Raw genomic sequence first — 26576 nt, forward strand, 5'->3', positions numbered from 1 at the left:
TTTACCTTGAGGAAACTTATGACATTAGTTGTAGTGTAATAATATAATTATTAAATAAATATTCAATTAGACTATTTATATAAACGTAGTTTCCTTTTTGATGAATGAGGAATCAAAAATGTAAATTACTTGCATGACCTAATGACCACGTATATGTAAATACAGGGTACTTTCTTCTATATTTGAATAATGAGCAGCATGCCATGTATTCTTGACAAAAAAAGATGCTTTCCTCTACTATGAACTTCTGCCTTAATATGTATGTTTCATTAAGTCAACGAATGATTTCGGTTCCCCAATTCAATTCCACAGAAAATTAAATGAAATTCCGTTATCTGAAGATGGTTGTCAATTTAAGACTAATGCATAGTTCGAATATGGGGTTGGTGGTTGTGATTTGTGAGCATTCATAATTTCATATCAACTTGCAAAGGCCACTGCCAGCACCTGGTTTCAACTTTCAAATCTCAATCAAGCCAATAGCTGCACACGAAAAAGACATATCCACTCTTATCAACATGTACGTAGGTCCCATTTTGCCGCAAAGTAACTGCGAGTTTCATACATCTAGGTAGATACTGTATTCACTAAAGTACACATCAATTAAAAATTCAAAACTATTAAAATAATTTTAAGAAAGACTTTATCATTTCTTAGTTATTATTTTTAAATATTTTTTAATAAATTATACTCAATAGTACGTATACTATTTATCCCGTTTATTGGAGCACCATGATTTAAAACAAACTAAATTAAGGAGAAAATGATTATGATTACTAGATTTCCCCCTGTGCCTTTTTGACTAAGAGGACTGCACTAATAACAACAACTCCTAATTTTTTTTAAGAAAATAATTATTCGCAAGTATAAGTAGGTCCTCTTGTGTATAGTATATATAAGTATAAATACTGGCAATTTTTTGCACAAGATTCTCTATTTTGGCAAAGTGGTTAAGGCATTTTTGTTAAAATAGAGATACTTAATTTTGTTCGTTTGCTCAGGAACGGATTTCTTGAAACTAACTTGATTCTTGGCTTCTGCTAATATGCATTTGTTAATGCAAATACCAGTTTATCAAAACCATGTGAGCAAGAAATAGCAAGCTAAAGCCTAAAGGGGGATATGTTCTTTAATTTGTTATTTTCTACCCTTAATACATGGTTTATGTTCCTTTTTAATATTCAAATCATAGTAATCATAACTGACAATTTTTCATGTGATAGTAGAAAAAATATGGTTGCTTCTTAAAAAATTAGTATTTCATCAACTAATTATACGATGAACACCAATTTAATCATTCTTCTACTTTATTAATTGACTAAATAATGTTGTCAGATATCACATGGTTTCGGTGCTCTAGAACTGTTTTTTTTTTTTTTTTTAATACGAAACACACTTCCGGTTTGTTAATAAAAGTGTACTCCTGTATACCAAAACAAAAAGTACTCCTTCTTTAAAAAAAATAAAATAAAAGAGTATTCCTATATATTATCTTTTGATTGTTCCAACTAATATGGTAAAATATTATCGAGAATTGAGCAAATCAATTAATAGTAGACTTTAATTATCTCTTTGTGTAATTCCATTTTGTTTGTCTTAATAGATTTAGGTAAAATATATTTTTTCCTGCTAATGAAAATATTTGAAATTTATTCTTCCAAAAGTTTTAGTATATTTTTCATTTTTATAAAATTAAAATATGTTTATTATTTGTCAATAAAATTGGGACATGTGAAATTATATGCAAAGATTTATTACATTAATTATACGTACAAAATGTAAACAAATGTCACACTTATACGTATAACCATATAAAAAGTAATCATTATTAATTCCGATTTATCTAAACATAAAAATAAAAAATGATATATTTTAATTTTGTGAGAATAAAAAATATACTGAAATTTGTTGGGGACAAATTTCAAATATTTTCATATTTAAGATATTTTAATTAGTTAAAAAAACTTGTTTAATTGTTTAATAAACAAGTTTTTTTCAGTAATTTCAAACATTTTAAATGTTATTTGAAATAATATTTTTTTAAATATAAACTTCTACCTTCTAATTTTTTTATATTTTTTTTCATTTTTATCCTGTATATCTATTTTCTTAATTTTATTTTTTAAATAAATCATGATTTTTATGTGATTTTCACTTTTTTAGTTATTTCAATAATTAATTTTATCGATTATTTATAATTTAATAAATTTAATTTTCAGCTTTTAGTTTTCAATGGTTAGTTAACTTTTCATTTTTTAATTAATTTTTTAGTTAAATTTGTCAAACATAAACTAATAAAAACACTAATTAATAAAACTGTATTATAAAAATGCAAAAATTCACTTTTAACTCTAAAAAAGCTTTCAAATAAAGAGTAGCTTGCTTTTATTTTTTTATCCTATCCACACCAAGAAAATCGTACATTTTATGAATGTATTCAATATAAAACTATTCAATATAAAACTAAACATTAGATAATAATTACTCATGTATAAGTATTATAATATTCTAAAATGTAAATATATATTCACAGTGATTGATCCATATATTTTTTTTTATTCGACCAAAGAAATATTCTATAATATTTTCACTGACAAAAAATATTATAAATTTTTTAAAAATACATAATTTTATGAAAAAAAATCATAATACTTAAAGCTTATACAAATTAAAAAGGATAAATGAGTAAAATTAATGCAAAATTATTTTCTCTTTTAATTTTTTTTCATTCTTTTATTTAAAAAATTATCTTATTGGAGCAATATGTGAATACCTATTTTTTATGGAAGAAAAAAATGATTATTTAAAATATTAAAGTAAAAAATTTACTTTAATTGTCTCCATAATTACCCATGTGCATCCATCCATGCATATATTTCATTAAAAAAAATAAACATGCAATTTCTTTTACTTTTAGAGTGTTTAATTAGGTACAGTAGCATGTTATATACGATCACATTTTTATTGTGAAAACGCAAAATGAGGAATCTTTAAACGCACTTAATACAAGATATTTTAAGCACTCCTTGCATCCCTTCAGTTTAAACTGATATTTTTTTAGGTAACTGCCATTAAATTATAATTAATGTTATAAATTGATAAATAAATTCTTTTGATTTCTTTAGTAATTATCCTTTCGTTCAATTTTGTTTACGTTAGTTTTCATAGTTAATTTTATCATAAAATTTATTTATTACCCATAATAATGATAATAATAATAATAGTAATAATAGTAATGTTTTTCCTCAAAATAATAATAATAATGTATTGGCATGGATTTGGAAATGTAATTATGCAGAAAGCATGCTACTTTGTAATTGCACTTGGCACATCTTGTGCTTAAGTGTTTTTTAATAAAAATATTGGCCTTTTGCTGTTAAAAAACAAATAATAATAATAATAAGTATTACTCTCATAATTTGCTAAATTTATGAGTGAGCTAATGCATGTCGTAAAAGTAAAAGGGTTTAAGGAAAAAGCATGGAATAAAGACAAAAACCTCAATTTCTTATCCTTTGCTTTACACACTAATCCATTCCATCAAATGATTCAAATGCACTCAATCTCTTTTTTCAATTTTCATACCATTTTCCCAGTTACTTTCCTTACCTAACCCTGCTACTCCTTTTCATACATATAAATAGTCACAATTTTCCAGAGGCAAAACCCAGAGCTTTAAGGCGCTGTGCTTAGATTCAAACATGCCCAGTTTCATTTTTTTATTCTAAAATCTAACGTTTGAGGTAAATCCTCCTCTCTGTGTCCGATTCGGGTGAAACATCCTATTGGTGGTAATCCAAGTTTCATTTTTTTTTACCTTTTTTGTTTTGCGTGTGTTTATGTTTTTGTAACAATATCTGAAGGTTATGTCTCAAAACATGAAAAGGGGTTGTTGAGAGATATGTATTTTCCGCCTTTTATTTGGTCACATTGTTCATCCTCTGTAAATAACAGAAGGTTTTATTTATTTATTTTTTTGCTTTTTTTTTTGTGTTTATCACTGTGGGAGGTATGTGTTATGTATTGTCAGGAGTTTCTTTTCCAAATTTCTTTTCAGGTTTTGAAATATTGATTGGAAGAATTTATATAGGGATTATGGACCAAGCAATAAGCAAAGGCAGTGGTGAGATTTTGAATCATGTTGATGAAAGGGTGGATGAGGATTTGAACCAATTGGTTGAAGGAAAAGCAATTGATGCAGGAGCTGGACATAGCTTGGGTGAAGGAGTTAGTGTAAGTGGAGAAGATGGGACTTCAGAAGAGATGTGCAATGATCTTAGATTGAAGAAAGAGCTAAAGGAGGGACCTCAAGAAGTTAATGATCAGAACATGGGTGACCCACAAGAAATTAATGATACATTGCATGGGGTTGATCAAGGAACTAGTTATAGTTCAAGAGATTTGGTTAGTGGGGAAGTACCTGAGACTTGTGTTGTTATAGATCCTTTTACTCAGATTGAGTGTGTCAATGGAGATAATAGGAAATTGGAAGCAAAACCTAAGGAATCAGGGTTGAACAAGGTGTCCATGAAAGTGACAAAAGGGGTGTCTGAGACTGATAAAAATTCATGTGTGATTGATATAAACCGTGGCAGCTGTGATGGCTTTAGCGAGAATTTGGAAGGTGAAATGATTTGTAGGATTTGCCATCTGGCCTCTGGGCAACGATTGGAAGCAGCAGATGTTGGCACTGCAAGTAGTGCTACTACTAATACAGATTTGATTCAGCTCGGTTGTGCATGTAAAGATGAGCTAGGGATTGTGCATAGTCATTGTGCTGAGGCATGGTTCAAGCTTAAAGGAAACAGGTAACTGTTGCTTTTGCTAATACATTTTTATTTCTAGTATGTAGATCAACATTTTGTTTTTGTTTTTCTTGAAGTTTTTTGTTAATGCCTGCAACGTTGAACATGCCCTGAGGATTTCTATGTTTCTGATTGATTATGCAACTGGGATGTGCATTATTTTAATAATTTGTAACATTCATTATTTTAATAATTTGTGACATTCATTTCAGTATGAGTAATCCTATTTGGCACAATTTCAGAATTTATGAAAAAGAAATTGTCTTGGGATGTGCATTATTTTAATACTTTGTAACATTCATTTCTTTTCTGATAATAGTTGGTAGTTATTTTTTTTTTCCTTTCTTTTTTTGCTTAATAGGTAGATTTTTTCTTTTATCTTGTCTCGTGAAATCTTTGAAGTTCTGCCGCATACTTATGCTGTTATGCATACAGCATTAGTGTTACTATTATCATTATTAAATTTCGTTATCATCAATAGGAAATTCTAAATTGCAATTCCGTTACTATTCTTATCTTATCAATATTAAACTCATAACTCCATAATATTCGTAAATTTGAGGATGAACTTTTGAAATTGTCTTCATTGTTTATCATTAGTCAGTTGGTTAATGTATGCAGCTCATAGCTGTTTCAATTTTTACTGGTACATCTCTAACTGGAGAACCGATATCAATGTTATGCACCTTGATACATGGAGTTTCTATTGGTAATAGACTTCAATGAGGGGTGAGTTGGGCAAATGCATCCAGATACCCAGTTGGTTTTCCTTCTAAGGTATTAGCAAATGACCTGGCTTCTTGTGGTTGTGAGCTGAGGTTAATTGACATAAAAAATTCCAAATGATGACATCAAGTATTAGTTTGGTGTATAGAATATGAATATATGAATGCATATATTTTTAATGTTGATGTTTGGTCAAAATATACTCGTCTCCATGAAGTTTCTTTGAAACTTCGGTTTCTCTTTTCAGCTGATATATGGGGAATGAAATAGGAAAAGCAAGTTTGTACTTTCATCACCTCAGAAAGAATAATATATCACAATGGGTCTCCCCTACACCTTGCCCTTTTTCTCCATGGCTTCACCCCTTCCTAAAGAAAGGAAAAGCAAAATTTTGATACATAGAAGATTGCATGCCAGCAAGATTGTCTTTCTACTACAATAATTCCATGATATTTCTGAATGTGGCCATATTTCACATTTAAAATATTTGTTACTGTTTCTTAGAGAAGAAAGTCTGGAGGTATGGTACTAATGCAACTTTCACTTATGTCACTAAATCTCATGACCATTCCCCTGATGAACCCTTCCCTTGTTCACTTTTAATTAGTTCCAGCCAGCAGCAATGTGTAATCTATGTCTTTTTATGTGTCCAAGTGCTCCATACCTAATCAGCAATAAAACGTGAGAGAGAATTCTTTTGGTGCAGTTGGAGTGTAATGTTGAACCCAAGGGATCATAATGTGAGAACTGAGTGGTGGAACCCAGATTTTTTTGGTTTGGGGGGTGGGAGGGAGAGGTTCTACCATTGTATATTAATGAATCTAATGAAATAATATGAGAAGCTCTCTCTCAACTTGCCTTGAATCCAGAGCTTTGTCAGAGTCTCAGTTGCTGTTTTCAACATTATTTACATCAAAATTCAAATTACGATATGATGGTTCAGAATTCAGATGTATGCTAAATTCAAATTTTTGAGGTTCACTATTATACTGTTCCTGGTGAAGAATGGTCTGGGAATACCATTGTTTTTGGTCATTTTAATTCTAATTTGTGTTTGAAATTACTCTCATGTATGTACTTTTTTCATCCTAGGACCCTTCAGAATTTGAAAGCTGTTGGGTGGGGGAAGCTCTATCAGTACTTTTTTTCCATTCACATCCTATGTACTTGTGGGTAATTCTTTTTGTAATTTGAAAACCTTTCTTGCTTATTAAGCTGAGAGACAAGAGTTTACTTGTGTTTGTTTTTAAAACATTTACATAGTTATAAGAATGTTATCAGCAAAGCATGGCCAATCTTGTTTCATATGCAAACTAGTTTTTTAGTTCAATAATCCTGAGGTTCCTTTTGTTCTATGTTAGTTCTGTTACAATCTTTAATTACCTTTCATGATCACAGGTTGTGTGAAATATGTGGTGAGACTGCAAAAAATGTTTCGGATGTTACGGATAATGGATTTATTGAAGAGTGGAATGATACTAGATTCATGGACAGTGATAATACCTCATCCAGAAGGTTTGGTGGATGCTTGTGCGGACAACCATTTTGTAACTTCTTAATGGCATGCCTGGTAATAGCTTTTGTTCTGCCATGGTTCTTCCGTGTAAATATGTTCTAGTGGAGGAGTCAAACACTATTCTTTCCTTCAAATCTTCATCCCTGCCTAAATGATGAGTGCATCATTGGTTCCTTGCATATTCTTTTTCTGAAGGGGTGGTAATGCTTAACCATGACCAACTTCACATTTCTCAGGGTATGTAGTTCCCTGAAGCCTTGAAATTTGGTTGTAAAGAAACTTACCAACTTGGCAAGTTATGGCCAAATTGTTTCCCAATTGCATTCTTTTGATTGGAGTGCGTGTGGCGTACTGAGATATATATATAACTGCGGGATTCAATTTATGAAGGAGTAAAGCAAAGAAGATATTGTACTTGTGGCATAAATGCTAAGTTAGAAACAGTACATTATTCGCTGTAAAACAATCAAACATAAAGAGCCTCTCCTTGATTTTCCTTCTCTCTTTTTCGTTTTTTCACCTTTTTCTTTCTTTCTTTAATAATCTCTGTACACTTGTCTGCTAATATAAAGTTCAAAGAATCCAATGTCATTTGTTGTCATCAATGTGTTTCTATTGCCTTCTTTTTGTTTGCAAATGTTGTAGCTTCTAACCTAAGTAAAACTGGTCTTGTCAAAAGCAATACGCTCCGAATGCTTGACTTAATTTTTAAGCTACATATGTTCATGCATATTTATGTCCAAGATGTATTCGTGATCAAAATTTGAATGAGTGATAGTTCCAGAAATTTTAGCCTGTGGATTAAATACACATGTAAACTGGTTGGGGGGTGCGAGATACACATATATACACATAATACATGCGTATAATATTAAGAAAATAAAATAAAATCCTTGTGGGGCAAACTATATTCGGAAGGTTATATGTAGGTTTGTCACTGATTTGATCATGTTCCACATTCACTTTGTAAAATATTTTTTAATAGAATTTTAATCATGTTTAATGATTATGATTGTTTTATAAAACACGAGTACGGGCATTTAGCTTCAGGTATTGAAGTTAATACTGCCCAAGTGAATATAGGTTTGGGTACGTGGGTTTTTTTTTTTAATGCGGATACAGAAGACAAATACAATAATATTCTATCCAAAATTTACCCATTACCATCCCTATATATATCAACTATATAATTTTTCACTCTTATTTATCTTGATAACAAAATGGAATTGTGTGAATTTAAACAAAACAGAAACATATTATAACTAAACAGCCATGTGTGTAGAAAAACAACATTTGCATAGTAAAAAAGAAATATCAACTCTACTACGAGCTATTGAATAATACTTTTGAGTTCCACATCCACTGTAATTCTTTTAAAAACTCACAAGAACTCACTTTATGTGCGTAGTGGGTTATTAATAATTGTAATATAAATTTATAAAGCGTAGATTATCAGCAATCCGTTGTAGTCTAGTTGGTTAGGATACTCGGCTCTCACCCGAGAGACCCGGGTTCAAGTCCCGGCAACGGAATCTTTTTCTTTTTATTTCGTTATGAAAACAATCATGCCATAACATAATGACACGTGAGAAGATTGGAACGAAAACGAGGCCTAATTTTTTTCGTGTAGGTATATATAGTGGCATCAATGTTGTTTGAAGACGAAGAGTCGAAGACAGAGAGTGCAATGCTAATCATGTCGAAAAGCATAGCAACGTTGACCACTTATCCAACATATCATAGTCACAGAAACAAATCAAACTATGCAAAATCTCCGAATTGTTTCATCCTCTTCAGACAATCTTGGTCAACATTTCTGTTACCTTCGAATATGGACCTTTCTTGCGGTAGCAGTGTTGGTGTCTCTGCGACTTTGTCCGAGACAACCCACAACAACGTAACCGTGGACAAAAATGCAAAGATTTGCAAGTTCTGCGAAATGGGTGATCTCAGAAACGCCATGAAATTGCTCTCAAGGTCACAAAGGTCTGAACTTGAGTTGAATACTTACTGTTCTGTGTTGCAGCTCTGTGCTGAGCTTAAGTCTTTGGAAGATGGAAAGAGGGTTCATTCCATTATCAGTTCCAATGGCATGGCAATTGATGAGGTTTTGGGGGCTAAACTAGTCTTCATGTATGTGAATTGTGGTGATTTGGTTAAAGGGAGACGAATATTTGATGGTATCCTCAATGATAAGATTTTCCTCTGGAATCTTTTGATGTCTGAATATGCAAAGATCGGTAATTACAGGGAAAGTGTGGGTCTTTTTGAGAAAATGCAGGAGTTGGGAATTAGAGGGGATTCTTATACATTTACTTGTGTCTTGAAGGGTTTTGCTGCATCGGCAAAGGTGAGGGAGTGCAAAAGGGTTCATGGGTATGTTCTAAAACTGGGTTTTGGTTCTTATAATGCTGTTGTTAACTCTCTAATTGCAGCTTATTTTAAATGTGGTGAAGTTGAAAGTGCACGTATTTTGTTTGATGAATTGAGTGACAGAGATGTTGTTTCCTGGAATTCTATGATTAGTGGGTGTACTATGAATGGCTTTTCCAGAAATGGACTTGAGTTTTTCATCCAGATGCTGAATTTGGGGGTTGATGTGGATTCAGCCACCTTGGTTAACGTTCTTGTGGCTTGTGCAAATGTTGGCAACCTTACACTGGGTAGAGCTCTTCATGCTTATGGAGTGAAAGCTGGTTTTAGCGGGGGTGTCATGTTTAACAACACCTTACTAGACATGTATTCTAAATGTGGTAATTTGAATGGTGCAAATGAAGTTTTTGTGAAGATGGGTGAAACAACTATAGTTTCTTGGACTTCAATCATAGCTGCTCATGTTCGAGAAGGTCTACATTACGAGGCTATTGGATTATTTGATGAAATGCAAAGCAAAGGTCTTAGGCCTGATATTTATGCTGTCACAAGCGTTGTTCATGCTTGTGCTTGTAGCAACTCCTTGGATAAAGGAAGGGAGGTACACAATCACATTAAAAAGAACAACATGGGGTCAAACTTGCCGGTTTCTAATGCTCTCATGAATATGTATGCAAAATGTGGAAGTATGGAAGAAGCTAATTTAATTTTCTCTCAACTTCCAGTCAAGAACATTGTCTCTTGGAATACGATGATTGGAGGTTATTCACAAAACTCACTTCCCAATGAAGCTCTACAACTGTTTCTGGACATGCAAAAACAATTGAAGCCTGATGACGTTACAATGGCTTGTGTCCTTCCAGCTTGTGCAGGCTTAGCAGCTCTAGAGAAAGGCAGAGAGATACATGGGCACATATTGAGAAAAGGGTACTTTTCAGATTTACATGTAGCCTGTGCACTTGTTGATATGTACGTGAAATGTGGGTTACTAGTTCTTGCACAACAACTGTTTGATATGATTCCTAAAAAGGATATGATCTTGTGGACTGTTATGATAGCTGGATATGGCATGCATGGGTTTGGAAAGGAGGCAATTTCCACATTTGAAAAGATGAGGGTTGCTGGTATTGAGCCTGAAGAGTCTTCCTTCACTTCCATCCTTTATGCTTGCACTCATTCTGGATTACTGAAAGAGGGATGGAAACTCTTTGATTCCATGAAAAGTGAATGCAACATTGAGCCCAAGTTAGAACACTATGCATGTATGGTGGATCTCCTTATCCGCTCTGGAAATCTATCCAGGGCATACAAGTTCATTGAAACTATGCCAATTAAACCAGATGCTGCAATTTGGGGTGCCTTGCTTTCTGGGTGCAGGATACATCATGATGTGGAGCTAGCAGAAAAAGTGGCAGAGCATATTTTTGAGCTTGAGCCAGAGAACACAAGGTATTATGTTCTTCTAGCGAATGTCTATGCAGAGGCTGAAAAGTGGGAAGAAGTGAAAAAGATACAAAGAAGGATAAGTAAGGGTGGATTAAAAAACGATCAAGGCTGTAGTTGGATAGAGGTCCAAGGAAAGTTTAATATCTTTTTTGCTGGTGATACTTCACACCCTCAGGCCAAAATGATAGACTCATTGCTTAGAAAATTGACAATGAAAATGAATAGGGGAGGTTACTCTAATAAGATTAAGTATGCATTGATTAATGCAGATGATAGGCTGAAGGAAGTGCTTCTATGTGCACACAGTGAGAAGTTAGCCATGGCTTTTGGTATATTAAATTTGCCTCCAGGGAGGACTGTTAGGGTAACCAAGAATCTAAGAGTATGTGGGGACTGTCATGAGATGGGAAAGTTCATGTCCAAGACCACCGGGAGGGAAATTGTGTTGCGAGATTCAAACCGGTTTCACCATTTCAAGGATGGTTTATGTTCTTGCAGAGGTTTCTGGTAAATCGTCGAAAAAATTCAATAGAGGAGAAGTTCTCCGATGTCAATGTATCATTCTCCTCTTCATGAGAATCATAACTGCGTATTTTTCAATCATAGTTCTCTTATTGATGTAGGGCACATTATAGATTAGGATACAAGGTCATTGCAAAAAGAGTGTATGTAGAAGTGATAGCCATAGTGTGTACAATCAGTAATTGAGGCTACGGTTTTTGTAGTTATATCAAAGGCAATTTTATGTCCTAACTTCGTCTGTTAAGTGATGTTATTCATGGTGATTTATCTAAGCATATATATTTGGATTGGAAAAGCATCGTAGCAAAGATCTGTAATTGGGTTCAGATGTAACATTTTTTTTTTTTCTGAAATAGATTAGTGGCAGGATGTTATTTATGATTTGTGAGTGATCCGAGTTTGCATTTAGATTCCAACTTTCTTTTCTGATTTCTGATAATGTTGACCAATCTTGACTCTCGAGAAGGGAATAAAAATGAGAATGACCATAAAAATGCTAAGAAAATGAGAAATTCAGCGCAGTGTGCTGTTTGTGTACCCATTTTTTGACTTATGAGTATAGTTGCAAGTGGATGCCACGCCACATACTAAAAAGGTGACGTGTTTTTGAGGTATTTTAGATTCAAATTGCTGTTAGGTATCTGATTCAGCTGAAACATTACTTATTCACGTAATCACATTAAGTTTATTTGTCTCTCCTTAAAGGAATGTGAATCAAATAACTTAACTTCTCAAAAGTCACATTGTAGCCCTTCAAAGTCAATTTTCATAGGTTGAAATAATAATGGATTATATCATGCACAAATCTTTATAGTCTACTTATTTTAAAAGAAAAAGTGAAGATTTATAGTCACAAATAGAAATTCTGTAGTTGAAACCGTGATATAATATTACATACATGTACTAAGTTATACGACCTATAAAATTTGCTTTCTTGACTTTTGCATCAAGAGTTACAACTTTACATGATACCATGTCATCAAGGGATACCAGTATTCAAATATTGATTTCACCCAAGCTTAGCCATACAACAATGGTAGGTAGATTGTTCCTTCCTTTGAGCCTGAGGTTCTCTACATAGACATTTATCTTCCCCTTGACCTTTGGACTTCTAAAAAATTTCCAATTTAGTCTTCACTGCTATATTTTCCTTGTAGTACTTCGTATGGTGCTAATAAATTTGAACATTACAAACTAAACCAAGCTGTAATATATTTAGCTACTTAATCAGGGTATGATGGACAGCTCATATCAAACCATCCACAGTAAAATCAGCATGGACATCATAATTGTATCATAGCCAGAGATCCACGACCATGCATTATTATTCTCTACTTACCAAATCATGTGATCAACCATGACCACCAGCTCGGCGTTGTTCCTCTCCTAGAGTCATGGTAAAGTTAAACAAAACTCCATACTCAAGTTGTGCTAATTAATAATGGAATCACTATATTACCCATATATCTAGAGAGAGATCAGAACCAGAAAACATTTTGAGTACATTTTTCTCCCATACTTTTATTTCATTGATTTTTATAATTAATTTTATTATTAAAATAATGTTCTTATTTTACAAATTTGTTAAAAAAACACATTTTAGAAAAATCTTCCACAAATACTACTTCGTTACTTAACCCACACCAATTGTCATTCCTGTATTCAATTTGTGCACTATAAAGTTAATCAACGCGAATTACAAATTGGCCACATTCGCGATTACACGATACATGCATACTGATTGAGGGCTGAGGCTGTAAAACAAAAACCTTTCCATACAAAAGTTTGTGAAAAATATGATGGCAATACATTTTATCACACATTTTTTAAACACATTATTTTTTGAATTTTGTTAAAAATTATAAGCTTTTTAATCTCTATTTCCAATATTAAATGAGTCTTACTTATCGGTTGTGTTCGGTTTGCACGATGGAAATTATTAGCCAAAGACAAAAATGATGCTCACAAGTTTGCTTGGATCGATTAGAAAGAAAAATAATATATAATTTGTGGCTTTTAAAAAAAACCATATAATTTGCGGGATCCAGAGGTTAAAAAATTCCGTCTTTTGATTGGCGGGCGACCGCAACACTCAGCGGGAGATTAATTTTTTTGGCAAAAAGACAATTTTAACCTCGAAAAATAAATTTTGGCAAAAAAAATCATTTTTTGTTGTTTTCAAGCCTACTCACACATAAGGGCATAATGATACTTTTCTATTTATTTAATTCTCTCCTCTCTATCTCATGTATACCAAATAACTTTACAACATTATTTCTACTATAATTTTTTTACATATTTCTCTTAAATCAAAGAACAAAGCATATCACTTAATTTCTACTTTATTTTTCCTTTTTCAAATTATTTCTCTTTATTTTCATCTACTCTATTTTTCTCTTCTAAACCAAATCCATCAATAATAATTTCCAACAAAATAATATATTACAAAAGTATATTAATATACTCCTAACCCTCAAAAAGTCTATTTGATAAAAAAAATAAAATAATGAAAGTGTGCTACTGAAGGTTTATTAGAAAATGTATTCCTAACCATCTCAAAGTCTATTTGATAAAAATAAAAAGTAATGCAAGTGTACCATTCAAGGTTTATTTGAGACAAAGAGCAACGAAAGTGTGCTCCTTAAAGTTTACTTGAGAAAAAAGAGTAATGAAAGTGTGAGAAATAAGTGCTTATTATAGCACAGGTTAATCACATCTTAATTTCTGGATACCACATGCACCATCCATCCCCACCACCTCTTCTACTCATAAACAGTACAGTTAATTACAAAAGTGGCAAACACCATCATCATACCTCGTATATAAATCATTGCACTGCACAAGAAATTGACCAAAAATAGCAAATGAAACCAAAAATTGCAGATTAATTTAATCAATTATATCAATTTTCCCCTCCTGTTTCTATCGGGTGCCACCTTTCATTTTGGCAATCTCTCGTTTCTTTTTGAACACTCCTCTGCAACTTCTATATGATCCTTCGTATAATAAATAAATTAAACAAAGAACCATTTCAAATAAATTACCAAAATTCCTATACTCAAAATTAAGAAAAAAACAAAAATCAAAATTTCCTCAGCGACAACACTTAGGAAAACAATAAGAAAGACAAGGGAAGAAAGCGCAATGGCCACACCAAGAACCACCTTGTTGGGCCCATGATGATGACTGACAATGCCTCCATCAGATCATAGAGAGAAGATAAGAGGGACCTCTTCTGTTCTCTGCATATCACTGTTGTATTTAAATGCCTGCCATCTGTACGTCAAGTCAAGTCGGTTCAAATTTATATTATTTATTAATTACTTAGTCTATGTTTCAATTATAATTTATAAATTTAAATTTGCAAATTCCGTCTTTAAAAGAATTCTAGAATTTTCAAACAAAAATTTACTCTTAAATGTATTTTTAATAAATAATTATACTTGATTCAAAACTTATTTTACTCTCAAACATAATTTTAAAATCCTCTTATCATCTGAAATTCAAACACTCCCTTATATTATCCATTAAAAAAAATTACTTTTCCTACATTTTTAAATTAAAATGTGTACTTTAATCCTTTTCATAAAATTTAATTTAAAATATTTTATGATAAATTATTATTTTACAAAAAATGTTCTTTATTAAAGTTAATTTTAAAATAGCTTGACGGTTAAAGAAAACATAACCTATATTAATATTTGTTAGTTTTATTTACATGGATAGTTTTAAAATATATTAATTTAAGATAAACTAGATGAATGTATAAGTTGATTGTTAAATTAATTGAGTAATTTATATGACTTAGTTCTTCACTATATAATATAATTGTCCAAACTACCGATTGCATTTTAAAGTAGATTAATAGCAATTTATTTCCAAAAACAAATTTTGATGCATAAGCATATTTTTGTAGTGGGTAATGGCTACAATGAATTTGTTGTTAAAAATAATTGTTTTTGTATAAAAAAAAATGTAATGTGACCATAACATTAGCATCAATTATTCATCCTAATATATCTTATCACATGTCTATATAAATATTATCTTATCACTTAAGTGTCCAAGTTAATGATAAAAACTAACTAAAAGCCAAATAGATAAATTTATGTGAGATGAAAATCAATAAAATATTTTTTGAAAAACTAGTTAAAGTGAAAATTCTATAGACACAAAAAAGTTAATTAACCCTACGAATCTAACATGGAGCTGAAGTCTTTATTTCTTCCATTCTATTCTTTGGAAAAATGGAAGGAATAATCAATACTAATGATTACTTAAAAAATGTGAAAAGTTATCCGTTTAAAATATTAATGGTCTTTCTTACATGGGAATGCTTTCTTGGGGTCAGAACTTTTCAACTGAACTAGAACAGTGCGAGTGGGATCCAACTCTTCCTTGAGGTTCCACAGTTTCCACTCTTACATTTTTATTTGATTTAGCTCGACCTTTGATGGCTCTCTCTTTTAATTAACCACTAGCTAGCTGGACCTTTTGTTATTTTCCTAAATTAATTGATAAATGATAACTAGTCTTCATTATCATGTCAACAATGGTTTGGTTTTCACTTTTCAGTCAGACACCAAAAGGAAGAACAAAAACGGGGTAAAGGAAGCACTGGGGCGATTTCATTATTATATTTCTTCTCTCTATCTATCTCTTTTTCAATATTATTTTGGCATTTTAGTTCCCTTGTTCTTACGTTTCATATTATACTTATGTTCTTTATTTCTTCTATTAAAAGAAAAAGCATAATAATTACATATTATTTTAAGAAACCCTTTGAAACTGCGTCAATTCTGTATTACATCCTTCTATATGAAGTTTTTCTGTATCTTTTATCTTCGAGCGTCTAATGATGCATCAGCCATGAATAATATGGTGAAAAACTTTGCCATAAATACATGACTAATAGAGATTGAGTCTTGTGGTAACTGGTAAAGGATGCATGTCATAATAAGGATTTCACTTTATAATGCTTTAGCATATTGCTACTCCACTAAGATGTGCACACAACTCATATCACATAGGCGTACGTAGTAAGTATACAACTATGATTTCATGCTCATCTATTTACATGTGCATTATATTTCATCAGTCTGGTCGATTATATCAAAATCTATCAACTTCGTGATAACCAAATTTCTATTAGCTCAGTCTGATCAATTGAAAAAGTTTGCAACAAAGTTTTCAAACAACAAACTATATAAAATATTAATAATGGAGTAAGTCTATCTCAACTTTTAAAACTAAATTAAAGAAAGAGGATAATTTGTGTTTTATGAGGAGTATTATAATAGTAATTTTTGTTAATGTGAGAAATTTAACATATCAACATCATGTTTAAAATTAGATAACTAGCTATAGAGTGAAGTTTGTTCTGTAAAAAAAAAAAGAAGCTAGAGTGAAGTTTATAAAACTTATGCTTAATCCTTCCGTGCTACATAGCACCTAACAGGCCCAAGGGGATTATATTTGCACCCCATACTTTTCTCTCTGCACACACATTAAATTTATCTACTAATCATATCACACTATATTAATTAAGAAATTTAGTTGCAAGACAAAATTAGCTATTGATTGTTTTCCTCTTTAATAAAAAGAAAAAAATACGTCAAAGAAAATGTTGACAGAAAAAATATTTTTGTTATTATTACTACTATTATTATTATAATACAAAAAGATATACCTTTTAGCTAGTAGGGTGTTATTTTTCAATAAACGAGAGAAAATGAAACACGTAATAAAATATGACGTGTATGAACTTTGGACAATACTTACCTCCTGATTAATAAGTTGGGAAGTTCTTAGCCTGAAATTTACAGGAAAAAAAAAATTGGAAAGCCCAATAAGTCAATGAGTAGCAGCTGCTCATGGAAAATCATGTTGTTAGATGTTGACGTAATATTAATTTTACTATATTTTGTGAAGATTTATTATTTATCAGTTAAAAGTTATCCGAAAATACTAAGTAAAACTTTTGAATAAATATTGAACAGTTGCTGACATTTTTTAAGTGTCAAAAATTGCTTCTTTCCTAGTTCTCACGAGTTACAATAAACATTACGAAGATCACACAAAATCCCCAAATCAACAACAAATTATGAATAAAATCCTTAAATCAACAACCATTTCCTTGTTACCACTTCCAATTTCACAATTCCTACGTTGAGTGTAAACTCAAATTGTAGCTCCTCCTTAATTAATTCTAATTTCATTTTTTAATTGCTTTATTTTCTTCTTCGACCATGTTCTTTCATTTCCCTGAACTTGAGGAAGACTTTGCCATTTTTTTTTTAATAACTCCTCTGAAGGTTAAAGCAAAAATGAGTTAAGAGTTTTTATTGTTTAGGTTAGGACAAATTGATAATATATATACATTACACAAACCCTTTATTTACAACAGTCGCTTTCCCAAGTTAAGGAAACCAGTGAGGCAAATAAGAAGTCTGTTTAGTATATATATATCCAATTAGCCATAATATAAACTATAAAAACTCTTAATTCATTTTTGCTTTAACCTTAGAAGAGTTATTCAAAAAAACAATGATAGAGTCCTCCTCAAGTTCAGAGAAAGGAAAGAACGTGACTGAAGAGAAAAACAAAGCGAAAAAAGAAATTTAGAATTAAGGAGTTACAACTTGAGTTCGTACTCAACGTAGGAATCTTTAAATTGGGAGTGACGGAGAAGGAAACAGAAAAAGGTTGTTGATATATGGATTTTGTTTATTATTTGTTGTTGATTTTGGGATTCTGTATGATCTTTGTGATTTTTAATTATGAGAACCAAGAGGGAGCATTTACCACGATTAAAAGTTGCTAGAAATTGTTTGATACTTGTTCAAAAGTTTTACTAAACATTTTTTTATATAAACAAATGCGGTGACATCTCGAGAAAGAAATAAAAACACAAGCTGAATGATTTTATTAATGGCCAACACCAGGGCTGAGGACAAATTTTAAAATACCTCGATGGATGGAAATGCACCCAGAAACAAACTGTTCCTTTTTGGAGATGGGTTCTTCTGGCTTCTAAACACAAGCAAAGTGAAGCATAAATAAGGAAAACAAAGTGTTAGGTCGTGCCATATTAGTGTCAACTACAACGAGCAAATGAAGCAATTCTGAAAGAGTGAGGGAATGACTATGAGCGCAAGTTGTTGTAATATAATGGAGATCGAAATAGGTTATTTACCAACCCAACATTAAATATTAATTAAATACATACATTAACATTGTTTAATATATTACATACATATGTATCTGTGTGTAATGCTTAAGTATATAATATTAATTATATGCTTATATTTGATGAATATAATAAATAATATTAACGTGTGTTAAATACATACATCAATACATATGTGTTTGCGATATTAATTATATATAATAGTTAATAAATAATGTAGTATTATTTAATATTTATGTAAACACTATATTAATAAAGTGTGTGTATTATTAATTATATATTGTATTCAAAAAAATAATAAATAATATTATTTAATGATTAAACACATACTGTGTGACTTTATAATAATTATATTTTATTTAACGATATATTTTAACGCACATACACAATTTTTTTTTAAAAATATTTATTAAATACACGACTCTTCATGCATGTAAACTTATATATATTTCTAAAATATAATAATAATAATTATAATATATATATAATATTAAAATTCTATTCTTAAATAAAATATAATTATTCAAAATCACACACATGTATGCATTTATTATTTCATCATTAAATCATATAATTTATTGTATTTCTCAAATATTATATATAATTAATATTTATACAATTAATATTACACACATTCATATGTATTTAATGTATTAAGTAGTATTAGTGTATGTATTTAATTAATATTTAATATTGGATTCATGCCCAATGTAGAATTTCTTTGTATAAATATTTACCATATCTTCTTAAATCATATTCTTATTAAAAGAAAACTAATTATATCATATTCTTATTAGAGGAAATCAAAATAAATCTAATAAATCATGAATAATTTTTCTTTTTATTTTACTGGTAGTAAATTTTCTATTAATTATGTATAAAGAATATGTGTTGTTTTTTTTTTTATAAAAAAATACTCTCATTCAATCATAAATCATGATATATGATGATAAACTTGTTAACTTTACCAAACATAACTTTTGTCCTAACAATGATTACCTATTAAGTTTTTGTTTGTTTGTTAATATCTCTATTAAGAATTGATCTTAAGGAACATATATTTTGTTTTTAATTATTTAAAATATAAATATTAAATTATTTGGTAAAGTATTATTTGTTTTTAGTCATGACGTATTAGAGAATATAATGGTAATGCTGTCATGGTGATGGAAACAGTAAAAATTGGACAACTAATTGAATTTCAAATTTTCAATGGACATAAAAGTCTCTCTTTTTCACGTTCAAAATGGCTACATAGTTCAACAAAGAACTAATAAATAATAATCCTTACATAACTTGCACAAGCTGTGGATCAAATCATCATCCTATGCATGCACCCTTTTACATATTTAAAAATACTCTTGGCAAGCATTCTTGTAGTGACTTAACAATCTATGGCAATGCAGGTCTCGGCGATGGTTTCACTGTCAACTGTGTTGACAAATGGATTTATCTTGACCCAAATAAGAGAGAAGACAGAGGCCAACAACACTGACCAGAGAATAACAATGGTCGGTGTGCGGTTTTGGCGACCCATGAGACCTTTGAGGAATGGATAGAGATGAAAAATCACCCAGAAAGCAAAGAAAACTTTCCCAAAGAGGGGTCCCCAAGACTCATACCCTCCATTAAGTGCATCAGAGAATCCAGCAACAACACCAACCATGTTAACAACGATAAGGGTTGTTGGAGGAATCAAGAGAGTGGTCCACTTTACAAGGTAAAGTTCCCCAAACTCACTGTCCTCTGCAGCCTTAGCAGTGACAGTGAAGTTGGTGTCAACACCAGCCAACATCTTAAGAAGTCCTTGGAACACGGCAAACAGATGGGCTGAAACACCTCCAATAACCCAGAACTGCTCATTACGCCACAGATCTTCGATACTAACACCACTCCAACGCAGCTCCAGCACACTGGTTATTATAATTGAGAGGAAAAGTCCAAGAAAGAGAACACTTGCAACGTTGGAAAGCTGTGGCAAATTGTATAGAACAACATGATGTAAGGCATTGGTGATTCTTAGTAAAACTGTTATATACTGGTCTATAGCTATTGTCATAAATAGTTGGTCAAACTATTTATTTGGTCCATGTAATTGTCTCCATTTCAAGTTCTACTCCTTATATGAATAAATTGTAAGTTTTAGTCGCTACACATGCACATATAAAGTTAAGTTTTGGTCACTATTACTCACCCCAGAGAGCATTTTTTGACAATGTAAAAATTGTTACAAAAATTTCTGGCGGTTTTAAACTGTCAAAAAAAAAATTATGTAGAGACCAAACCTTACTGTTTTCTTATAAAAGGACTAAAACATAAAATGGAGACAACTATAGGGATCAGTAAATAGTTTAACCTCAATAATTTTGTTTTGTTATGCTACAAATCATTTATATTTCGTAATTGTTATACATGCGGATTAAGCTGAATTGATAACTACTCTCTCTCTAACTATATATCCTGAAACAAAAAATAAAGATGAGGAAATTACCGTTGGTATGATAAATTTTCCTGTGAGGAGGCAAATTGCAGGCAGAGAACAGTAAGCAATGAGAGGAAGGGATGTGAAAGGGTAGACAATGGTGTTTATATAAGCCATTCTTTGTAGCCATTTGAGACGGCCTCCAGAAAATCCATACCAGAGGGGGCAGTGCCTACTTAGGAAAATTTCAATTGATCCAAGGGCCCATCGAAGGACTTGGTGCAATCTATCAGACAAGTTGATAGGTGCAGACCCTTTGAATGCAGGCCTCAAGGGCATGCAGTATATTGACTTCCATCCTCGACATTGCATCTTGAACCCCGATAAGATATCCTCAGTGACTGAACCATAAATCCAACCAATCTGGAAAGACAAGACGATGTTTTAATTAACCAACGAAGGAACTGAGTTAAAAGTGAAGACTTTGCATCTAGAATGAGATTTTTGGTATAAGTACATTAACAAAAATATCATTGGAAGAGAGAATAGGAAACTAAGAACCTGAAAGACTTTGTACAAAAACATTATCATTTTAAAGCCAAACCTCTTTTCCCCATAAAGTCTTTTCTTCATATCCACAGCTAATTACATGAATGGCCTCCTTGATCAGCATCGAGGGATCTGCAGATTCAGGCACTCCTCCATTCTCCATTAGTGTTGATTCAATGAAAACAGTAGACAAGCCAAAAGTTTTTTCAAAGCTCATTTGTGAAATAAGCATTGACCTCTCATGCTCATCGTAATCTGCAAGAAGAAAAGAAACCAGAAGAATATTGCATGAAGATTCTGCTATATGCTTCTCTAGAACTGATTGAAAAAAGTAACTGAGCTTACTGTCAAGTTCCTTGAGATTAAAAATGGCGGCCTCAAGTTCTTCCCTCTTTGCGTTTCTTTGAAAGTCTGAGACATCGTTGGTGGACTTCTTTGAGGGGAAGCAACAGCATGAAGATCTTGGTACGCTGGGCATAGAAGGAGGGCTATAGCCATAAAGTGCTTGTCTATTGAAAACACATCCAGTTCCCACATATACTGGTCCTTGAATGCCATCAAGTCCTTTCATGTTAACCTGAAATGAACAATTAAAGTCCATCAAACAGGGATGAGGGTTGGAAATTACAGAGTTGTGTCCACGATTTTTAATTCAGGGTGGTTAACAGTTACTGCATTACATGCATGCAAATGCAGTGTGTATTTGGTGAAATCATTGCACATAAGGATACGCCATTTTTCTGTTGACTCTCGATAAAATCATTGAATCGATGTTAACTTACATCAAAGAAAACTGTGTTGCGATTGGCATATCGATCACTGCGATCAATACCGTCAAATCTCTGGGGGAACTGCACATAACACACATCTCTACCAACTTCTGGATCCATGAGAAAACACATTGCTTCCCGAACGGCCTTGCTGTTGTTAACATAATGATCACAATCAAGATTGAGAATGAAGGGAGCATTTGTGAGAACTGCAGACACTCTCACCTGCATAAATCCATACAAACATCAAGCATTATAAAATCTTAATGACCTTATACGAAATATTAGTGAACTATCTATACATACCAGTGCATTTTCAGCACCAGCTTTCTTGTGATGTTGGTAACCTGGTCTTTTCTCTCTGGAAACATAAACCAATCTGGGAAGTTCATTTCCTTCTATGTCACGGGCACCAGTGTGCCCAAGAAAAACCTGGAAATGGGAAACATATATTTTGCTTAAATACAAAAACTTGTACCAATTATTGATTGCTAGAACTAAACTAGTCAATCTTACAAAAACTTGCACCAATTATTGATTGCTAAAACTTTATACAGTGTTCTTTTCTTTATGCCTATCATTGTCAATACTGACAGTTGATTACACACAGAAATAATGGATATACCTGAATCATGCCAGGGTGATCACGTGAGTTATTTCCCGGCCAAGGTGTACCATCTTGCATGGTCCATCCTTCTTCTGGTGTTTTCTGAGCCTTAGCTACCATAGCATTAACTCGTACTTTATACTCTTCATAGTCTCTCTGACAGAATTGGAAGGTAATCAATCATGAAGAGGTTGCTCAAGATACTCAATTTGGGGAACAAGGTGGTGAATACTAGCAAATCAGATACATCTAACTATCAAAGCTGTTCTATCACTGAATTCATAAGTAGCAAGCTTTACACGCTTACCTTCATTGCTCTACGCTCCTTCACAAAAGAAGGTTGCACCTTGTCCTTCAGGTAATCAATCTTCTGAGAGAAGTAAAACTCTGGTGCTCTTGGTTCAATTGAAAACTTCTTGCAAAATGGCACCCACTTCCTTGCAAAGTCAGCAGTCTCCACAAGAGATTCAAATGTGAGCATTGCAGCACCATCATCTGACACATAACAGGATACTTTATCTACTGGATAGTCAACCGCAAGGATAGAAAGCACTGTATTAGCTGTGATCAATGGTGGCTCTTTCAAAGGATCCACTGTACTGACAAAGAAATCAACAGCAGCAAGTTCATTGGGTTCACCCTCTCTTTCAAACCTGGCATGTCATTATAGAAGTGCACATCAGCATCCAAAGTACAGGCTCAGCATCAACTCTTCTAAATATTACTTTATTGTATGGATTTAATTTTATTAAAAGTAAAACTTCCACTCTCTACGAGTAATGTTACCATATCATTAAAAGTATATGACTCGTCAGGTAACAGTTATCAACTCATTATAGCCAAAGTCATTCAATGATGTGACAACAGATGATCATATTCATCACATAGAACTTTTAACACGGGGAGTAATTAAAGTTAACTTGGAAAAATTATTTTCATTGGTTCATTTTTATAGGTTGCCTTTCACAATTCCTATTAGGGAAAGAAATAGAAACAAACATTTCCATTCTACGGTATGAAGTTTTAGTGCAAATCATCCTTAAAGCACAAGGCACAAAACATCCAAGTATTTCACAACTTTGTGCATTTACCTTGCAGACAAATTGTCAATAAAAGTTTGCCTATTGATAGGACTCCATTTAGGGAACTGATCTAGCACCCAGGAAAATGCAAACCAGATCTCACAGATGATAGAAGTCAACCAAAGAGGAAAAGCACTTTCAACTGGGTTTGTAACTCGATAATGGAAGAAAAGTCCCAATATTATCAATCGCATGATTATCACAGTTCTGTACGGTGCAATTTTGGATTTTGACATTGGAATAACTACTGAAAGTGGTGCAGCAGCAGCCTCTGCGGGCCTGCAAAACATATCACCATGTGAATTATAAATAAATATATTAATTATTATGACAGATTTGCAATCAATGAGAAATGTAACAAAAGTCATAAATACATGAAATGTATTCAAATTAAATCAATAGTTTTGCAGTTGCAATCAGATGGTTAATAACAATTTGATGAATGATCCTCAAGCAATTAATATTATGCTCAGGTAAAAAAATTGATTTTTTAATATTTCAGGGGCTTCTGTTTGTTATTGTTCTCTATACAGAGGAAAGTTTGATAAAAATATCTGGTAAAATTACAATTTCAGTACACTGAAGTGTAAAGACAAAGGTTAAAGTGATCTCATGTCATCAGCTTCTGACAGTTGAAATAGTAAAAAGAATGTCTTTCAATGATTCTTCGTCTCTCATTAGAAGGATGAAATATTGAAATGTTCATATTTAGATTTCAGCTTATAACTATCAGACAACATTACCTTGGAAAATCTATGTTTTCTCAGTGGATTTGTAAATTAATAATTTTTTGTTTTTCTCTGATTCCATTCATCAAACCAAAACATCTCTACCCTATCCTCACCTAAACTTACCATTAGAGCTATGCACAAGTGGCATATCTATTCTACAGCTTCTCTTAATGTTAACCTAATTAAGGAATCAAATTTTTTGTTAAATTTTAAAAATTGCTATGTTAAATATTACAGTTCATTTACCATCTCAGCAATTTTTTGTCATTTCTCATTGAACTTACCGTGTTTCTTCCATCTGCTGCTCTGGAGGAATTGAGGCCTCCTTTTCTTCCTTGGGTGCAGACTTTTTCTTCTTGTTCTTTTTATCCTTTCCCTTCCAGCTTTCCACTCTATTTTTCCAGATTGATTTTCCAGATTCTTCATTTACTTCTACAGGAAAAACCATTTTGTAATGATCAATGCTTACTTCTAAAGATTTTGTACTAGAAGATATTGTATGAAGTATCACTTACCACTATCGACTGCGGATACTGTACTGACATGTCTAGCATGGAGTCCAACATCCTACAAAATTCAAGGTGTCATCGTAGGTGCAAATGCAAATTAACAGTATTACAAAAATTTCTGTCTTTCCTCAAAATAAAAGCTATTTAGTATTTGTGCAACTAATAATTCCTAGTAAATCATCACCTGAGAGTTACTGATTTCGGAAGGTGTTGCGGATTGATTTTCATGAACCTTTATCTCATGGAAATCATCATCCTCATTTTCGTGAACCTTTATCTCATGGAAATCATCCTCCTCCTTTGTTCTCTCTATAAAATGTACAAAAGGAAAAAAAAAACTTAGGATGTTTCAAAATTTATTGAACGAGAAAATCAATCACTTTTTGAAATAATATTACGCACACGATGTTACATAGTTTCTCTTTAAAAGATTTATAGATAAAGATTTCGTAAAAAAAAGGAAGTTATTTAAAAGATTTATAGATAAATTAAACAATGTTACATACTTTTCTCTTCCTCTTACTCACAAATTAAAACTAATACTGTATTACTTTGTTGAATGATTCACAAAATGCAATAGTCTTAATTAGCCTCCCAAAATCACCAGTCTCAGAGAATCATTGCATGGCGATTGACATTAGGAGCATAACATGAGTCACAACTCACAATCCACATAGTAAACAGAAGCAACTTATTAATTCTTGGAATTTAGAAATACAATGTTGACATTGAAGGGTTAATTACCTTCATAGGGAGTGCCACACCTCATGCAGACCCTATGGTCCTCATTGATCTCATGCTCAAAACAATCCTTGCAAATTGGGAAATTGCATTCATGACAAGCCACAAACACTTCCCCATTATCATTAAGTCCCACTTGTTCCCCACAAGTGTTGCAGAGGGGAACACTAGACTGCACCATCTTTTAGTTTTGCACCACCTTCTATCAAAGGGCCAAAATGTCAGTATATATCTCACTGACCCTTTGCTTCTCATTCAGTGCTCATATGGGTTTTATATGAAAGACCATAAACCCATTGTGTAGCAATGCAATGGATGTGCATGGTGGAGGTGGTGGTGGTGGGTTCTTTTTATGAGGTTGGAAAGTTAGTGTCATAGTTTAAGTGGTACACAACGTAAGACTATTAGCCTCAGAGATGAGAAGCAAAGTCTATTTTTTCGGTGAAGTGTGCAATATATCCATTTAATGCGGGAAGTGTAAGGGAGGCTTCAGATGACAGTTGTGTGAGGATACATCAGCTGATAAAGTGTGAAAAATATGTCAATTTTGGAAGTACAAGGAAGTATGTGCACTGACTCGGTGTGTTT

At 32.2% G+C, this 26576-nt stretch overlaps 3 protein-coding genes, 1 long non-coding RNA gene and 1 other non-coding gene across 13 annotated transcripts; 3 read left to right on the top strand and 2 right to left on the bottom strand.

The window, feature by feature from the left end:
- The first annotated feature begins 3515 nt into the window (after positions 1 to 3515).
- LOC100813336 (uncharacterized) lies at positions 3516 to 7544 on the top strand. 8 transcript variants are annotated; one of them, XM_014778900.3, is made up of 4 exons: positions 3516 to 3791; positions 4091 to 4808; positions 6624 to 6700; positions 6930 to 7544. In XM_014778900.3, the coding sequence occupies exons 2-4, from the start codon at positions 4096 to 4098 to the stop codon at positions 7088 to 7090; spliced, it is 951 nt and encodes a 316-aa protein (XP_014634386.1). In that variant the 5' UTR covers positions 3516 to 3791; positions 4091 to 4095; the 3' UTR covers positions 7091 to 7544. The 8 variants fall into 8 exon arrangements, with proteins under 8 accessions (XP_014634386.1, XP_014634385.1, XP_014634388.1 ...); XM_014778899.3 differs by having other exon boundaries at positions 3517 to 3791; positions 4058 to 4808; XM_014778902.3 differs by having other exon boundaries at positions 3517 to 3743.
- Positions 7545 to 8506: 962 nt separating this feature from the next.
- Positions 8507 to 8579, top strand: TRNAE-CUC (transfer RNA glutamic acid (anticodon CUC)). Its single transcript has one exon. It is a non-coding gene; the product is annotated as a tRNA-Glu (tRNA).
- Positions 8580 to 8705: 126 nt separating this feature from the next.
- LOC100789088 (pentatricopeptide repeat-containing protein DOT4, chloroplastic) lies at positions 8706 to 11766 on the top strand. The gene has a single exon (XM_006585111.4). It carries the CDS (start codon positions 8735 to 8737, stop codon positions 11375 to 11377), a length of 2643 nt encoding a protein of 880 aa, XP_006585174.2. The 5' UTR covers positions 8706 to 8734; the 3' UTR covers positions 11378 to 11766.
- Positions 11767 to 13953: 2187 nt separating this feature from the next.
- LOC121175290 (uncharacterized) lies at positions 13954 to 18483 on the bottom strand. The gene is made up of 3 exons (XR_005892542.1): positions 18357 to 18483; positions 17170 to 17200; positions 13954 to 14664 (listed from the first exon to the last, which is right to left on the bottom strand). It is a non-coding gene; the product is annotated as an uncharacterized lncRNA (long non-coding RNA).
- Positions 18484 to 19790: 1307 nt separating this feature from the next.
- Positions 19791 to 26303, bottom strand: LOC100789617 (cellulose synthase A catalytic subunit 8 [UDP-forming]). 2 transcript variants are annotated; one of them, XM_026129584.2, is made up of 13 exons: positions 25992 to 26298; positions 25432 to 25556; positions 25254 to 25305; positions 25023 to 25170; positions 24017 to 24286; positions 23233 to 23578; positions 22944 to 23081; positions 22625 to 22750; positions 22331 to 22543; positions 21894 to 22125; positions 21604 to 21803; positions 21069 to 21422; positions 19791 to 20549 (listed from the first exon to the last, which is right to left on the bottom strand). In XM_026129584.2, the coding sequence occupies exons 1-13, from the start codon at positions 26167 to 26169 to the stop codon at positions 19962 to 19964; spliced, it is 2970 nt and encodes a 989-aa protein (XP_025985369.1). In that variant the 5' UTR covers positions 26170 to 26298; the 3' UTR covers positions 19791 to 19961. The 2 variants fall into 2 exon arrangements, with proteins under 2 accessions (XP_025985369.1, XP_025985368.1); XM_026129583.2 differs by having other exon boundaries at positions 21604 to 22125; positions 25992 to 26303.
- Between the last annotated feature and the right edge of the window lie 273 nt (positions 26304 to 26576).

The sequence above is a fragment of the Glycine max genome, chromosome 8 (genome assembly GCF_000004515.6).
Source record: "Glycine max cultivar Williams 82 chromosome 8, Glycine_max_v4.0, whole genome shotgun sequence".
Taxonomy (NCBI): domain Eukaryota; kingdom Viridiplantae; phylum Streptophyta; class Magnoliopsida; order Fabales; family Fabaceae; genus Glycine; species Glycine max.

Coding starts and splice junctions, on each gene's coding strand:
- LOC100789088 (XM_006585111.4), top strand. CDS start 8,735: ATGCTAATCATGTCGAAAAGCATAGCAACGTTGACCACTTATCCAACA.
- LOC100813336 (XM_014778896.3), top strand. CDS start 4,012: ATGTGTTATGTATTGTCAGGAGTTTCTTTTCCAAATTTCTTTTCAGGT. Junction 4,809..6,623: donor TTCAAGCTTAAAGGAAACAG/GTAACTGTTGCT, acceptor TTTTCATCCTAG/GACCCTTCAGAATTTGAAAG. Junction 6,701..6,929: donor CATTCACATCCTATGTACTT/GTGGGTAATTCT, acceptor TCATGATCACAG/GTTGTGTGAAATATGTGGTG.
- LOC100789617 (XM_026129583.2), bottom strand. CDS start 26,169: ATGGTGCAGTCTAGTGTTCCCCTCTGCAACACTTGTGGGGAACAAGTG. Junction 25,557..25,991: donor GTGTGGCACTCCCTATGAAG/GTAATTAACCCT, acceptor TACATTTTATAG/AGAGAACAAAGGAGGAGGAT. Junction 25,306..25,431: donor CCGAAATCAGTAACTCTCAG/GTGATGATTTAC, acceptor TGAATTTTGTAG/GATGTTGGACTCCATGCTAG.